Source organism: Oncorhynchus mykiss, chromosome 13, assembly GCF_057628025.1.
Source record: "Oncorhynchus mykiss isolate SJ-2025 chromosome 13, ASM5762802v1, whole genome shotgun sequence".
Lineage (NCBI taxonomy): Eukaryota > Metazoa > Chordata > Actinopteri > Salmoniformes > Salmonidae > Oncorhynchus > Oncorhynchus mykiss.
The window spans coordinates 62759999-62777302 of record NC_143034.1 but is presented as its reverse complement, the minus strand read 5'-3'; the positions used below and the strand labels follow the sequence as shown (position 1 = coordinate 62777302).

Sequence of the window (17304 nt, the reverse complement as noted above, 5' to 3'; positions counted from 1 at the left end):
CGAAACTCGAAATGAAGGGGTATGAGAGGGTTTACCATAGGCCTATTTTTATGAAAGAAAATGGCAAAAAGCACAGACCTACCTCTTGTTTGCTTAAGATTTGGAAGACAATAAAATGGATGCGATTATATAAAGTGATCTATAACAGCGATTTGGTCCGCAATGCTTTATGCTAGAAACAAGCTGTAAAATACCAAGGAAAGACTCCCATGCATATAGGGATATTATTGTTTCATTTCTTTGACATTCAGATGCTGAGCTACAACCTTATATAGCTGAGGAGACACATTTTTTTACTTTAATTCTGTCACTATCAATTGATTAAGCTATTCACTTTCTGTACAATAAAATATGTTTAAACCCAGACAGATTTTAGGGAAACCCTAGCCAGCAGCTTACATTTTTCTGCGTCGGTAGCAGGTCTACTCTGTATGTGGTGGAAAGTTTTGAAAGTACTATGCTCAGATTCCTAATGACGTCTCAGATTTTATTATTTGCAAATAGGGACAGTTTAGTCGCAAACAGGACAATGATTTGGGCTTTGGAGAAATATGTTAAGATTAACACATAGGCCTATCTCTCTATCCATTCTTAGCCTGTGATTCGGGAATTTGCGCAGTATTAAAACAATTATGCTAATATGTAAAAAAAATAATAAAAGGCCATTTTTTATTGGTCCTGCAAATACGATGAAAGATTCATGCAATGCTTTTACAATAAAGGAGATCTTTCCACCCCTACTCTTGCTATCAACATTCCTGAGTTGCCATATAATGTTTACAGGATGAAGAACAGTTTCTAAAACTGCATATCTAAGGTTCTGGTCTGTCCAAGAAGTGAGGGTAAACGGTAGGCATGTTCTCTGCTATTCACTTTATTTAAATGATCATTTTAGGTATAGAGGGTCACTTGTTTTTTCAAGCATTCAGGGAGGGTTTAGGTCAAATATGTTTTGCTGAAGGAATTGCGAACCATTTTCATTTCAGAGGTCTGATTTTCTCCATGTAACCCTTATATAATGTTCACTCCCTTACAATATGTTTCTAAGACAACCTTTAACAGATCAATGGACCAATGGATCATCTTGATTGCAGACAATGTCCTGCTTCATCCATAAGGGGATATGTTGAATTGACTGTAATTAAATTGTCTGAAATCCACTTTAAATTAAATTAATTGATCACATTGTAAATTATCTGTGGGCTATGAAATCCATCTTGGGAGGATGAATGAATGACCTCAATAGTCACACTGTTCTTTGAAATGGTATCTCTGCTATGCCTTCTGGACACTCTCTAATAATAGATTGGATAAGATATACAGGTTAAATAACAGATTTAACACAAAAATCCTTACTATAGATCTTACCCACTTAAGTAAACATTACCATGAGGGTGTAGAAGGGTAGAGGTTTGTGTATGAATCCAAGATTATGAATCTTATAACCTTAAAGTTATTTCATAGAATGTAAATGACAGAAATAGTTGATTGTTTAATAATTTATTGTTCCCAAGGAGGTACAACCATATTAAATTCCTTACCCGTTTAATACAGTGACTCGAGAATTGACAAAACCCACAAACACTTTACTGAGAAATAAGGATGAGTGCATACCTAAGACAAAATCATAAACCATTTATTTCAAATCTAAAATGCCACCTCGTTAGCTCCATTGACCGATAGAGAGAAGTGGGTGACAAGTGTGTGTTTGTGTGTCATGCAGTCATTCCTTTCCTGGATCCTTCCTGTTTGTCTGACACCTACACTGCAACATTCCATTCCAAATCAGTGAGAAGAAGTGACACTAAGGATAGATGCACATTACACAACAAGCACCTTGCCCTTTCTATAACTGAAAGGTGACCGTACCCATACTGAAAGGTGACCGTACCGAGACTGAAAGGTGACCGTACCCATACTGAAAGGTTGTAACAGTAGCCCTGCTGAGCTACACTGAAAGGTTGTAACAGTAGCCCTGCTGAGCTACACTTAAAGGTTGTAACAGTAGCCCTGCTGAGCTACACTGAAAGGTTGTAACAGTAGCCCTGCTGAGCTACACTGAAATGTATCCTCTTCCACTTTCCAACTCACTGCACCATCTTTCCATTGGCAAACAAACTTTTCCAAAACCGCTCAAAAAAAATGCCCAAACCACTGAGAATAGAAAACATGCACTGGTTTATGTCATGCGGTGGAGATGCAAGCTAGTGGATACTTGTGTTTCATTATGAGGGGAACTATATGACAAGTTTCCAGTTTTCCTTCGGAGACGACTACAGATGAGCACGGATGAACACGTCAAACAGAACTCTAAGAGGAAGAAGAAATAAGGTTCCAAAAACATTCATTCCATTGTTGTCATTGTAATTTTTGTTTCTCAGTCCTCCTTGTGGTCTGCAACAAAAAGGCAGTGTCGAATTCCACTGGTCATCCTTTCCTATGTCTCCTCTGACCAGATGGGCAGCTCAAGAATCTCTGGTGGCGAGTGGCTGTGAGGGATATATCCCAGTACAACCTCACAGATCTCTGCACTCCCCGGCGGCCATTGTTAATGACATCATCATGGTGTCCTTCCCAAGCAAAGGCACTGGGTTCCTATGACAAGGGGTGGCTGAGACAACGGCCGTGTAACATTGCGCATTGTCACACTGGCCCCTGATACTAGTGCCCTCTTCCACATTGTTGATTGTGTGAGGTCTGCAGGGTCTCTTTGGGAAGTTCTGACTGAAGATGCCCACTAATGAGCAGTCAGGGGTGTTGGGTCCTCAATTGTGGCAGTTGTAACACACTCAGTGAATCTCAATATGGACCTGCAAATAGGAAAATACAAAGACAGTTAGCTAAAAATTGGAAATCTGACATATTGTAAATGTATGAAAACAAGAAATGACACTCAACAAAGCATGACGTGTCAAAGTGGGCAGTGGCTGTCTAAATCTGCCTCCTTTATGGTCGTGATACTGTACTTCAAACTTGATTTGCATTGCCAAACCTTATGCTGTGGCTTCTTAGATTAGCTAGCAAACTAGCAAATTACCTTAATTTTTTATTTAGCTGTCGCGTTAACGAACGTTAGCTAGCATCTAAAATAGCTCAGTCAATCTGTGAAGATAAAATGTTCGCTTTAGCTAACTGTATGCACCGTTTAGGTGCAAGGTTAGCCAGGAATATGTTTACCTGTAATCGCACATTGAACATCATCGAAGCGATGAGGTAGAGGTATGGGAATCTGATTCGCAGTCGCCACGCGAGATCAAAAAATATCAACAAAGTCCTCGTCAATCCTTTAGAAAACACCCCATAAGTCCGACCAGCGGACCCCGAAAAACGGAACACTAAATAAGACAGACCCGCCATAAAACAATATCTACAACGGAGATTATCCACCGGAATCTTATTTACAAGTTAAGAAGATACAACAGTGCACACTGCCATCGTTGTCTGGAGTTTTAAACATTCATATTTTCGTCTTTTGACGAGGTACCCCACCCCAACCGAAAAATCCACCATTATTTTCCAGTTTTGGTCAAACGGAACATTAGTGTGACTCACGGAAGTTGCAATGCAATGATATCCGGCTACGTCATCATGGTGTAACTGTCTATGGTGTCCGTAAATACTCTTGTTATTTTTTTGGAGAATATAATCATTTGGATAAACTCGTCTCTCGTATACTCTTCTGGTTACTATGTATACCAGATACCTTTGCATACCATACCGTATATCAACATCACGATGTCAGCATATTATCTTCTGTTAACTCCACGCTACCTGAAAACTGAAAGTTGTTCACACTTCTCAAAAGTGTATTTTGGTACACGTTTTCAAACGGCTAACTTACTTATAAATAATTGGACGTATGTTGTGTGAAAGATACAAGTTCATATCCCTTTTCTTAATTTCATGCTTCTTTCGTTTTTCACAATGTACTGTCTTTTGTTTTAGGATTAAACCACTTCACATCAGTGATTTAAATCCGTGCGTGGGCGTCTAAAGCAACCGGAAGTGACCCGGTGAACGGATAGTTCCGCACGGTTTTGCGATGTAAAACGCAGCTCTGTTTTTTTCTTCAATGGGTGGTAGCAGCTGTTTGCTCCATAATTTCCAGTTGAGAAAGTATGGGAATGTAGCAAGATCACTTCAAAAAAATATCTTATCGGACACTTTCGAAAAGACACACATTAACCTTGTCAATCAGTCTTACTTTGACCAAATAATTACAGACATTTCAAGTTTGAACAAGTTTAGACAAAATAGTGGGTAACTGAGCTAGCACCCAAGCTAGTAAACGGACTTAGCGACGCATCTGGACCAGTCTGGTAGTACGGTCCGGAACAATGCAGGCCATAAAGTGTGTCGTGGTTGGGGACGGGTAAGTTTATGAACGTTTACTAACTATAAATACACGATGTACCATTATAGCTAAGTGACTATCTATATTTGGTGTGAATGTCAAATAAATAATATAACTAGCAAATGTGTTAACTTGCTAGCTAACGTTAGTTAGCTAGGTGAAAAGTTAGCTAAAGGCTAGGTAACTACCAAACTAACAAGTTCAATGACAATCCAACATTACGCAAGCAAATACATGCTTATTCTCACAATTGTTATTTGTGCAAATCAGCTGGTTTAGTCCCCATCAATGTGACTAAATTAAGTGGGTGTGTAAACTTTATGAATTACATCACTGCTCTGCCATAGCTGTGTACATTCAGATGCTGAAACATGTCTATATTCTCGCCAAATATCTCAAACTTCGCTACCAATTTATTATTTTGTTTTTTGTTAAAATACGGATAATGTTGGCCAAAAATGATATTGCGATATGTAACTATCGATTTTCCCCCATCACTAGTAACTAACGTCGATACTTAAACATTTAAATTATTAAACACTTACCGTATACCTGTGTTTGTCCTCTGTTGTTGCAGGCCATTTGTTTGCTGAAATCATACTTTTTTATAAAACGCTAATAAAATACAACCACCGACTGTTTCCCGGTTGCTGTATGATGGCAACTCCGCGCAAATGCGCTTGTGCCAATTGAATCAACATGGAAACAGTCAGCGATTGTATTTGACGAACATTTTATTAAAAGGTATGGCTTAAAGCAAAAAAATAAAGGCACGCAACAGAGGACAAACAGATACATGTAAGGGTTTACAAATGTATATTATTGAAGTCGGAGGTTCCTTTCAAAACTCCAGTCTGCACTCAACTTAATGGAGGAGTTGAGGTACTTGGCAAGCTGTATTTGAAGCTTTTGTATTTTTTGGGCTCCAGTTTATTTCTGTCATTGTTTACTTGGTTATTTCATTGAATCTAAATTGTGAAAACAGTTAACTGGTATTCATCTTTGCCAGCAAGCTAATGTTACCATAGAAACATTTTCCAGGTGTGAAGTAAAGAGAGGGAAAGGGGATACCTAGTCACTTACCCACTGAATGCATTCAACTATCCCAGACCATTACAGGTGGACTGACTCACCCAATATATGAATATTAATGTCTGGATCATAGGGAGTATTTCATCTAGACTGTATAACTCCTTGAAGTTTGCCGTTCCTAACCAAGTTAAATGGCCTAAGGTGTGAGTGTGGTAATAAGACGTGGTGACTCACTGCACTTCACCAACCTCTGTTTGCTAACCAGGTAGATACAAACCCTTTGCTAGTGGTTGGTAGGTAGGTATTACCCAACAAATAGGTAACAAACTTGGTAACATATTTGAGTTACCCTAGTGGTGCTGGTCAAACCTGTTCCTCACCTGGCTGGTATTTAGCCATTCAAATAACTGTGCACTTTTGGATGACCGTATCAGAAAACTCTGATCTGTTTGGGCGCTCCTCATAATGTGTAGGAGGGAGGGGAGGGTGTACACAACAGAGTATGTAGCCTCTGGGCTGGGTGTGGTGGATATTGTAGGCAGCAGGAGAAATTAAAGCCCACATGTCATAGATGGAACCACGGCTGAACTGTTCTATTCTTTGATTTAAGGAGGTAATATAACTGTCCACTCCCATTCGTCGGCTAGCTTTTTATCTTTTGAAATAGTAACTAGGCCACATTTCAAAGAGTTACGGACGTGAGTTGGTTTTACTGAACCTCAGATCATTGAAAAAAGCAGGTGATCCTCTGAAATGTGCGATTGTCAATAGAGGTCGACCGATTATGATTTTTCAACACCGATACCGATTATTGGAGGGTTTAAAAAAGCTGATGCTGATTTTTTTAAAAATTAGCTAAATATGCAGGTTTAAAAATATATACTTGATTTTAAGAAAGGCATTGGTGTTTATGGTTAGGTACACGTTGGAGCAACGACAGTCCTTTTTCGCGGATGCGCACTGCATCGATTATATGCAACGCAGGACACGCTAGATAAACTAGTAATATCATCAACCATGTGTAGTTATAACTAGTGATTATGATTGATTAAGTTTAATGCTAGCTAGCAACTAGCTAGCATTACGACTCAGACACAAGAGGTATGTGGCAGGGTCTACAGTCAATCACGGATTACAAAAAGAAAACCAGCCCCGTCACGGACGGATGTCTTGCTCCCAGGCAGACTAAATAACTTTTTTGCCCGCTTTGAGGACAATACAGTGCCACTGACACGGCCCGCAACCAAAACATGCAGACTCTCCTTCACTGCAGCTGAGGTGAGTAAAACATTTCAACGTGTTAACCCTCGCAAGGCTGCAGGCCCAGACGGCATCCCCAGCTGCGCCCTCAGAGCATGCGCAGACCAGCTGGCTGGTGTGTTTACGGACATATTCATTCAATCCCTATCCCAGTCTGCTGTTCCCACATTCTTCAAGAGGGCCACCATTGTTCCTGTTCCCAAGAAAGCTAAGGTAACGACTACCGCCCCGTAGCACTCACTTCCGTCATCATGAAGTGCTTTGAGAGACTAGTCAAGGACCATATCACCTCCACCCTACCTAACACCCTAGACCCACTCCAATTTGCTTACCGCCCAAATAGGTCCACAGACGATGCAATCTCAACCACACTGCACACTGCCCTAACCCATCTAGACAAGAGGAATACCTATGTGAGAATGCTGTTCATCAACTACAGCTCAGCATTTAACACCATAGTACCCTCCAAACTCGTCATCAAGCTCGAGACCCTGGGTCTCGACCCCGCCCTGTGCAACTGGGTACTGGACTTCCTGGCGGGCCGCCCCCCAGGTGGTGAGGGTAGGTAACAACATCTCCACCCCGCTGATCCTCAACACTGGGGCCCCACAAGGGTAAGTTCTGAGCCCTCTCCTGTACTCCCTGTTCACCCACGACTGCGTGGCCACGCACGCCTCCAACTCAATCATCAAGTTTGCGGACGACACTACAGTGGTAGGCTTGATTACCAACAACGACGAGACGGCCTACAGGGAGGAGGTGAGGGCCCTCGGAGTGTGGTGTCAGGAAAATATCCTCACACTCAACGTCAACAAAACTAAGGAGATGATTGTGGACTTCAGGAAACAGCAGAGGGAACACCCCCCTATCCACATCGATGGGACAGTAGTGGAGAGGGTAGTAAGTTTTAAGTTCCTCGGCGTACACATCACAGACAAACTGAATTGGTCCACCCACACAGACAGCATCGTGAAGAAGGCGCAGCAGCGCCTCTTCAACCTCAGGAGGCTGAAGAAATTTGGCTTGTCACCAAAAGCACTCACAAACTTCTACAGATGCACAATCGAGAGCATCCTGTTGGGCTGTATCGCTGCCTGGTACGGCAACTGCTCCGCCCACAACCGTAAGGCTCTCCAGAGGGTAGTGAGGTCTGCACAACGCATCACCGGGGGCAAACTACCTGCCCTCCAGGACACCTACACCACCCGATGTCACAGGAAGGCCATAAAGATCATCAAGGACAACAACCACCCAAGCCACTGCCTGTTCACCCCGCTATCATCCAGAAGGCGAGGTCAGTACAGGTGCATCAAAGCTGGGACCGAGAGACTGAAAAACAGCTTCTATCTCAAGGCCATCAGACTGTTAAACAGCCACCACTAACATTGAGTGGCTGCTGCCAACACACTGACTCAACTCCAGCCACTTTAGTGATGGGAATTGATGTAAAATATATCACTAGCCACTTTAAACAATGCTACTTAATACAATGTTTACATACCCTACATTATTCATCTCATATGTATACATATATACTGTACTCTCATCTACTGCATCTTTATGTAATACATGTATCACTAGCCACTTTAAACTATGCCACTTTGTTTACATACCCTACATTACTCATCTCATATGTACAGTGCCTTGCGAAAGTATTCGGCCCCCTTGAACTTTGCGACCTTTTGCCACATTTCAGGCTTCAAACATAAAGATATAAAACTGTATTTTTTTGTGAAGAATCAACAAGTGGGACACAATCATGAAGTGGAATGACATTTATTGGATATTTCAAACCTTTTTAACAAATCAAAAACTGAAAAATTGGGCGTGCAAAATTAGTCAGCCCCCTTAAGTTAATACTTTGTAGCGCCACCTTTTGCTGCGATTACAGCTGTAAGTCGCTTGGGGTATGTCTCTATCAGTTTTGCACATCGAGAGACTGAAATATTTTCCCATTCCTCCTTGCAAAACAGCTCGAGCTCAGTGAGGTTGAATGGAGAGCATTTGTGAACAGCAGTTTTCAGTTCTTTCCACAGATTCTCGATTGGATTCAGGTCTGGACTTTGACTTGGCCATTCTAACACCTGGATATGTTTATTTTTGAACCATTCCATTGTAGATTTTGCTTTATGTTTTGGATCATTGTCTTGTTGGAAGACAAATCTCCGTCCCAGTCTCAGGTCTTTTGCAGACTCCATCAGGTTTTCTTCCAGAATGGTCCTGTATTTGGCTCCATCCATCTTCCCATCAATTTTAACCATCTTCCCTGTCCCTGCTGAAGAAAAGCAGGCCCAGGGGCCTCCCGGGTGGCGCAGTGGTTAAGGGCGCTGTACTGCAGCGCCAGCTGTGCCATCAGAGTCCTGGGTTCGCGCCCAGGCTCTGTCGTAACCGGCTGCGACCGGGAGGTCCGTGGGGCGACGCACAATTGGCCTAGCGTCGCCCGGGTTAGGGAGGGCTTGGTCGGTAGGGGTGTCCTTGTCTCATCGCGCACCAGCGACTCCTGTGGCGGGCTGGGCGCAGTGTACGCTAGCCAAGGTGGCCAGGTGCACGGTGTTTCCTCCGGCGCATTGGTGCGGCTGGCTTCCGGGTTGGATGTGCGCTGTGTTAAAGAAGCAGCGGCTTGGTTGGTTGTGTATCCCGAGCCCGTACGGGAGTTGTAGCGATGAGACAAGATAGTAGCTACTAAACAACTGGATACCATGAAATTGGGGAGAAAAGGGGGCAGAATTCAATAACAAAAAAATAAAAAAATAAATTTAAAAAAAAGAAAAGCAGGCCCAAACCATGATGCTGCCACCACCATGTTTGACAGTGGGGATGGTGTGTTCAGCTGTGTTGCTTTTACGCCAAACATAACGTTTTGCATTGTTGCCAAAAAGTTCAATTTTGGTTTCATCTGACCACTCCACATGTTTGACATGTTTGACATGAGACATGAGTCTCCCACCTCAGCTGTAGATCTCTGCAGTTCATCCAGAGTGATCATGGGCCTCTTGGCTGCATCTCTGATCAGTCTTCTCCTTGTATGAGCTGAAAGTTTAGAGGGACGGCCAGGTCTTGGTAGATTTGCAGTGGTCTGATACTCCTTCCATTTCAATATTATCGCTTGCACAGTGCTCCTTGGGATGTTTAAAGCTTGGGAAATCTTTTTGTATCCAAATTCGGCTTTAAACTTCTTCACAACAGTATCTCGGACCTGCCTGGTGTGTTCCTTGTTCTTCATGATGCTCTCTGCGCTTTTAACGGACCTCTGAGACTATTACAGTGCAGGTGCATTTATACGGAGACTTGATTACACACAGGTGGATTGTATTTATCATCATTAGTCATTTAGGTCAACATTGGATCATTCAGAGATCCTCACTGAACTTCTGGAGAGAGTTTGCTGCACTGAAAGTAAAGGGGCTGAATAATTTTGCACGCCCAATATTTCAGTTTTTGATTTGTTAAAAAAGTTTGAAATATCCAATAAATGTCGTTCCACTTCATGATTGTGTCCCACTTGTTGTTGATTCTTCACAAAAAAATACAGTTTTATATCTTTATGTTTGAAGCCTGAAATGTGGCAAAAGGTCGCAAAGTTCAAGGGGGCCGAATACTTTCGCAAGGCACTGTATATACTGTACTCGATCTATTGCATCTTGCCTATGCCACTCTGTACCATCACTCATTCATATATCTTTATGTACATATTCTTTATCCCTTTACACTTGTGTGTATAAGGTAGTAGTTTTGGAATTGTTAGTTAGATTACTCGTTGGTTATTACTGCATTGTCGGAACTAGAAGCACAAGCATTTCGCTACACTCGCATTAACATCTGCTAACCATGTGTATGTGACAAAAAAATTTGATTTGATTTTGACCTTGGCTTCCTACTGCATTCGTGTAACAGGCGGGCTCCTCGTGGGGCAGGTGGTTAGAGCGTTGGACTAGTTAACCGTAAGGTTGCAAGATTGAATTCCTGAGCTGACAACGTAAAAATCTGTCGTTCTGCCCCTGAACAAGGCAGTTAACCCACCGTTCCTAGGCCGTCATTGAAAATAAGAATGGGTTCTTAACTGACTTGCCTAGTTAAATAAAGATTAAATAAAGGTGTAAAATATATATATATATATATATATATATATATATAAATAATATACAGATTTCCGATTTTTATGAAAACTTGAAATCGGCCCTAATTAATCGGCCATTCCGATTAATCAGTCGCCCTCTAATCATCAATGTGTGATAATCAATGTATTAATGTGTAGAGCATGGCATCAGACATCTTGGCGGAGGCTAGGCCTAATCTCAACCTTACCCATATGAGAAACCAAGTCTGAGTTCCTGGCTGCAGGGCATTCAATCGTTCAAGGTAGATTTTGAAGTCTGTGTTGTCCATCCACCCAGATTCAAGTTTGGTAGGGACCTCAATGCCCTCTATAATAGACCATAGCCATGTCTTAAGCATGGTTCTTTCAGAGGATCGACATCATGCTATAAAATTGGCATATGGCATGCACACCTATGATTTGTTCCATAACATTGACATGTGCCTTTTATCTTCTCTTCCAGAGCTGTGGGTAAGACATGTCTGCTGATCAGCTACACGACCAACGCCTTCCCTGGAGAGTACATCCCCACAGTGTGAGTACCTCTACAGCCCCCGGTTGGGAGGTCTGGCCTGGGAACCCCCTGAAGCCAGACACCCCCAGCACCACACCCCTCTAATTCTCCCCTTGTCTCAGTCTCCACAACCATTATTCAGGCTAGGTAGGGAGAGAATCTCTACATAGCTATCTTTTGCCCCTCACCTAAACTTGCAAATAAGATTTCAATTGGATTTGGTGGGAAAATGTTTGTTGGCAGCTTGGGATGCTTATCATGCTAACCTGGGGGCCTTAGCATCATACCGGTAGCGTTTGCCAGCCAAGAGTACATAGCATCTCTGAACAGAGTGCCAGACGTAATTTGCTAACCAATTGTACATGTAGAATCACATGAAAATGTTGTCAGTCAGACGTCCACTGGCGGGGTGGTCCCTAAAACATACTGCGCCAAACAAACGGCAGATGGCCGGCAGATCGACATTCGTTGGGTTGTGTGCGCTCCCTTAGGGGAAGAAATACTTGGGGAAAACACGGCAACATAAATTACCAGAAGGGTTTTTAGGTCTTATCTGACCTAGCACTAACTTGTTATGTTGATCTGTATCAGTGACATAAACTGGTTTAGATAAGTGACCAGATTTTCTATTATTGATGGTCACTGGTCAGATTTACCAAGAGTTTTTCACCAGTTTGAACCAGTTCTTCATAAGAGGGAATACTGTAAAACATTCAAATAATAATGTTAAAGGGGAAATCTGCAGCTGCTACTTCCATTTTTGGACTTCTAAATGAATGAGAGAGACCCATTGATTCTTAAAGAATATAACTGATAAATGCCCCATGAGCTTAGTTTACAGTGCATTGCGAAAGTATTCGGCCCCCTTGAACTTTGCGACCTTTTGCCACATTTCAGGCTTCAAACATAAAGATATAAAACTGTATTTTTTTGTGAAGAATCAACAACAAGTGGGACACAATCATGAAGTGGAACGACATTTATTGGATATTTCAAACTTTTTTTAACAAATCAAAAACTGAAAAATTGGGCGTGCAAAATTATTCAGCCCCTTTACTTTCAGTGCAGCAAACTCTCTCCAGAAGTTCAGTGAGGATCTCTGAATGATCCAATGTTGACCTAAATGACTAATGATGATAAATACAATCCACCTGTGTGTAATCAAGTCTCCGTATAAATGCACCTGCACTGTAATAGTCTCAGAGGTCCGTTAAAAGCGCAGAGAGCATCATGAAGAACAAGGAACACACCAGGCAGGTCCGAGATACTGTTGTGAAGAAGTTTAAAGCCGAATTTGGATACAAAAAGATTTCCCAAGCTTTAAACATCCCAAGGAGCACTGTGCAAGCGATAATATTGAAATGGAAGGAGTATCAGACCACTGCAAATCTACCAAGACCTGGCCGTCCCTCTAAACTTTCAGCTCATACAAGGAGAAGACTGATCAGAGATGCAGCCAAGAGGCCCATGATCACTCTGGATGAACTGCAGAGATCTACAGCTGAGGTGGGAGACTCTGTCCATAGGACAACAATCAGTCGTATATTGCACAAATCTGGCCTTTATGGAAGAGTGGCAAGAAGAAAGACATTTCTTAAAGATATCCATAAAAAGTGTTGTTTAAAGTTTGCCACAAGCCACCTGTGAGACACACCAAACATGTGGAAGAAGGTGCTCTGGTCAGATGAAACCAAAATTGAACTTTTTGGCAACAATGCAAAACGTTATGTTTGGCGTAAAAGCAACAGCTCATCACCCTGAACACACCATCCCCACTGTCAAACATGGTGGTGGCAGCATCATGGTTTGGGCCTGCTTTTCTTCAGCAGGGACAGGGAAGATGGTTAAAATTGATGGGAAGATGGATGGAGCCAAATACAGGACCATTCTGGAAGAAAACCTGATGGAGTCTGCAAAAGACCTGAGACTGGGACGGAGATTTGTCTTCCAACAAGACAATGATCCAAAACATAAAGCAAAATCTACAATGGAATGGTTCAAAAATAAACATATCCAGGTGTTAGAATGGCCAAGTCAAAGTCCAGACCTGAATCCAATCGAGAATCTGTGGAAAGAACTGAAAACTGCTGTTCACAAATGCTCTCCATCCAACCTCACTGAGCTCGAGCTGTTTTGCAAGGAGGAATGGGAAAAAATGTCAGTCTCTCGATGTGCAAAACTGATAGAGACATACCCCAAGCGACTTACAGCTGTAATCGCAGCAAAAGGTGGCGCTACAAAGTATTAACTTAAGGGGGCTGAATAATTTTGCACGCCCAATTTTTCAGTTTTTGATTTGTTAAAAAAGTTTGAAATATCCAATAAATGTCGTTCCACTTCATGATTGTGTCCCACTTGTTGTTGATTCTTCACAAAAAAATAGTTTTATATCTTTGTTTGAAGCCTGAAATGTGGCAAAAGGTCGCAAAGTTCAAGGGGGCCGAATACTTTCGCAAGGCACTGTAACTGTCATACCCCAGCAGAACCCAAAATGTATGCTTGTTTAACTCCAATGTTTGTAATTATTGTAAATGTAAACCAACACTGAATGGGTATTCAACTCTTACCCCATGAGGTTTGGTGCCTGCTGGTTTTCTGTTCTACCTGATAATTAATTGCCCTAACTTGGTGTCACAGGTCTAAATTGGTCTATCATTTTGATATCTTGGATGGTCAGTCATTGCATCCATAGGTCAGTCTGAATTGAAATGGTTACATTTCTCCAGGGCCATCCTTCAGCTTTCTACCAAAAGTGGTGGGGAGATGCTTTATAATTTCACCTGTTGATTGTCCCTTTAAATAAGGATTACGAGCTTATGTAAAAACATCTATAGATGTTCTTCTATTCCCTTATAGAAGTATGATTTACAGCTAGGCACTTTAGGTTTTCTCATCAAGTTAAATAGGATACACTTCTCTCTCCTTTGTTGTCTTAAGCATGGTTCTTTCAGAGGATCGACATCATGCTATAAAATTGGCATATGGCAATTGATTATTAGCCTATACCCAAACTCATAGCGGTTGACTGATCCCTACAGGTTTGACAACTACTCTGCCAATGTGATGGTGGATGGAAAACCAGTCAACTTGGGCCTTTGGGATACAGCAGGGCAGGAGGACTACGACAGACTCCGCCCCCTCTCCTACCCACAGACGGTAAGATTGACAGACCAGACATGCATTGCCATGGGAACAGCTGAAACTTCCTTACTATTGTTTTGTTTGAAATGAAGCCTTTGTGTACTTCCAGGACATTCTGTAAAAAATAGCGTAGTCCTCGTCTCTGTGAGTAATAAGGACGTTTTAGATATAAGGAAACACACACCTTTGTATGTAAGGAACACTGTGATTACGGAAGTGATTATCACAGGTACTGACTGAGATTATTCCCCCTCTCTCTCTCTCCAGGATGTGTTCCTTATCTGTTTCTCCCTCGTGAGTCCTGCCTCGTTTGAAAATGTCCGTGCCAAGGTGGGTGCCCTGTTTGAAGCAACTCATCATAGCTCTTAAGAATTCAATACAAGGAGCTTGTCTACAGCACATGATGATCAGTTCAAATACATTTATATTGTCTAGCTCTATTTTTCAGAGCTGCATTTAGGAAAAGACAGTCCATATTGATTCTTCATAAGATTAAACTGATTTTTACTGGTTATATTGATCAACCTTTTGAAAAGTCATGGAAACTGTAATGACAAATTGAATGGGAACCCTATGAAAGTGACATGCCCAATGTGGTCTCTCTTCATAGTGGTACCCAGAGGTCAGGCACCACTGCCCCAACACGCCCATCATCCTAGTGGGCACCAAGTTGGATCTGAGGGACGATAAGGACACCATCGAGAAGCTCAGGGAGAAGAAACTCACCCCTATCACCTACCCCCAGGGCCTGGCCATGGCCAAAGAGATCGGTATGTGTTCAGTGTCTATCAGTGACAATGAATGCAGGTTTAGGGAGTGTGTTTACTGTTAGGGACAATTCATGCTTTGAATGCAGATAACCTTCTCAACCAGGAGAAAGTGGTTGGACTCATGCATTACTTGTAGTCATGCTCTCTGAGTAAGGCTTTAGAAAGTGATGTCTCAAAGAGAGTGAGTGAAGAGTAACTGGCTTCTCTCCTCCTTGGACTGCACATGCACACCCTTCAGAGCCACGCATTAGTAGTAACAGTCTCCTCGTTCTCTCTCCTGTCGCTCAGGTGCGGTGAAGTACCTGGAGTGCTCGGCCCTGACCCAGCGCGGCCTGAAGACTGTTTTTGATGAGGCCATCCGGGCGGTCCTCTGCCCCCCGCCCGTCAAGAAGAGGAGAAGAAAGTGCTCCCTGCTCTAGAACCCCGCAGACAGGAAGTATCGGGAAGTGGGCACTCGTCGGGCAGGGAGACAGGCAACGCAGACACAAAAGCATTTTACTTCGGAATCTTTCCTTTTATATATAATATATTAGTCTCTACTAGTACAGCACTGGGACAAACTGTTCCTTTGTTAAAAGAAACTGAACATACAGGTAGGTTTAGGAATGGGTGACATCACTGAAGTGTAAGAAATTCCAGAGGCCTTCTAAAAATGGATTTCAACTTCTGTGAGAAGGATGATGAAATGTTTTTGATTTGTTGCTCTTACTCGTAGTCCATATTGTTTACAGTCTTTAGAGGTTGTTTTGGGTGGAGTGTGAATTTGCCAAACTGCATACTGCAGATATTAGAAGCTGTACAGCAGACAGACACTAAACTTGTTGCTATTTTTTTTAGGTTTACCTCCTTAACAGTACAGCTAATAATTTGGCATGATGCACTGCAGTTAACGGTTACATGGTTAAGATGGCATTCTATTTGTGGGGTGGCATTCTTTATAACATGGAAATCCAGAACTAGCCAAGTTAATAGCATCACCAATTTTATTTTCACCTCCAACTACTAATTAATGTACCATAAATCTAATTAGACTAGGACTGAGTTTGGGAAACACTGGTCTAGCCAAGTTAATAGCATCACCAATTTTATTTTCACCTCCAACTACTAATTAATGTACCATACATCTAATTAGACTAGGACTGAGTTTGGGAAACACTGGTCTAGCCAAGTTAATAGCATCACCAATTTTATTTTCACCTCCAACTACTAATTAATGTACCATAAATCTAATTAGACTAGGACTGAGTTTGGGAAACACTGGTCTAGCCAAGTTAATAGCATCACCAATTTTATTTTCACCTCCAACTACTAATTAATGTACCATACATCTAATTAGACTAGGACTGAGTTTGGGAAACACTGGTGCTTTTTTTGTCGATTGGAAAAAGCGTGATCCTTCAGTATTTAATGGGAGAGCTGGCGTGCCTCGTTGCACGGTTGAACCCGTTAGTCAAAAATGTTGTATCCCCCACCCGCTCCTGCTGTGTCCTCCCTGTACTGTCTGACTGTCTGAACCGAATCGTTGCCTGAGAAAAACAAAGCCTGCGACTTTATGAGAAGATTGGATGTGAGGACTGTTTTGGGTGTCGATGTGAGATAAAAGCACCTTTTATATTAGTCTTTGGGCATTTATCAGAAACCATTAATGCAGCGATTTCTTCGTGAATAGCCCATTTGATTTACAGTAGCCACAACTACTTGGAAGGCGGAGCAAAGGAGAGAGCATTTAAATGACTGAGGAATGTTGTAACGGTAACTTAGCTACAGTCAGTAATGATGTAGTGTGTATATATTCATCTTTGGTTATCATTTGAATTCAATTGGTTATTTTGTATTAAAAAAATTCCACTGAAGTTAATCACTCTCTCACTGTATTTTTAAACAAACTATGAACGCTATATTGTTTACCAACTACAAATAAACCTTTAATTTTCCTACAAGTCTAGCCTTGTAATTAATGCAGATGGCATGAAATGTGCTACATATACTGATACATTTTATATTTTTTGCATTTACATATTTGAACTACAAGATATGTAACTGTTATTCAGGCATCAAGCTGCGCTCCAACTGAGCCAATGTTGTGGCCCTTTGGTTTTATGCATAAAGAAATGTCACTTTTTTGAGAACCATTACA

At 41.8% G+C, this 17304-nt stretch overlaps 2 protein-coding genes across 2 annotated transcripts; one reads left to right on the top strand and one right to left on the bottom strand.

Annotated features, from left to right (window-relative positions):
* Window positions 1–1484: 1484 nt before the first annotated feature.
* On the bottom strand, window positions 1485–3357 carry LOC110538757 (small integral membrane protein 10-like protein 3). Its single transcript, XM_090197088.1, has 2 exons — window positions 3178–3357; window positions 1485–2810 (listed from the first exon to the last, which is right to left on the bottom strand). The coding sequence occupies exons 1-2, from the start codon at window positions 3355–3357 to the stop codon at window positions 2790–2792; spliced, it is 201 nt and encodes a 66-aa protein (XP_090053214.1). The 3' UTR covers window positions 1485–2789.
* Window positions 3358–3503: 146 nt separating this feature from the next.
* LOC110486794 (ras-related C3 botulinum toxin substrate 1) lies at window positions 3504–17107 on the top strand. The gene is made up of 6 exons (XM_090197087.1): window positions 3504–4372; window positions 11206–11277; window positions 14295–14412; window positions 14665–14727; window positions 15008–15167; window positions 15456–17107. Exons 1-6 carry the CDS (start codon window positions 4338–4340, stop codon window positions 15584–15586), a joined length of 579 nt encoding a protein of 192 aa, XP_090053213.1. The 5' UTR covers window positions 3504–4337; the 3' UTR covers window positions 15587–17107.
* The last annotated feature ends 197 nt before the right edge of the window (window positions 17108–17304 follow it).

What these genes read in the sequence shown, in the direction of transcription:
- LOC110538757 (XM_090197088.1), bottom strand. Translation starts at nt 3,357, where the DNA reads ATGGCGGGTCTGTCTTATTTAGTGTTCCGTTTTTCGGGGTCCGCTGGT. An exon ending in TGTTCAATGTGCGATTACAG is followed by an intron (nt 2,811 to 3,177) that starts GTAAACATATTC and finishes TCCTATTTGCAG; the next exon opens with GTCCATATTGAGATTCACTG.
- LOC110486794 (XM_090197087.1), top strand. Translation starts at nt 4,338, where the DNA reads ATGCAGGCCATAAAGTGTGTCGTGGTTGGGGACGG. An exon ending in TGTGTCGTGGTTGGGGACGG is followed by an intron (nt 4,373 to 11,205) that starts GTAAGTTTATGA and finishes CTTCTCTTCCAG; the next exon opens with AGCTGTGGGTAAGACATGTC. An exon ending in GGAGAGTACATCCCCACAGT is followed by an intron (nt 11,278 to 14,294) that starts GTGAGTACCTCT and finishes TGATCCCTACAG; the next exon opens with GTTTGACAACTACTCTGCCA.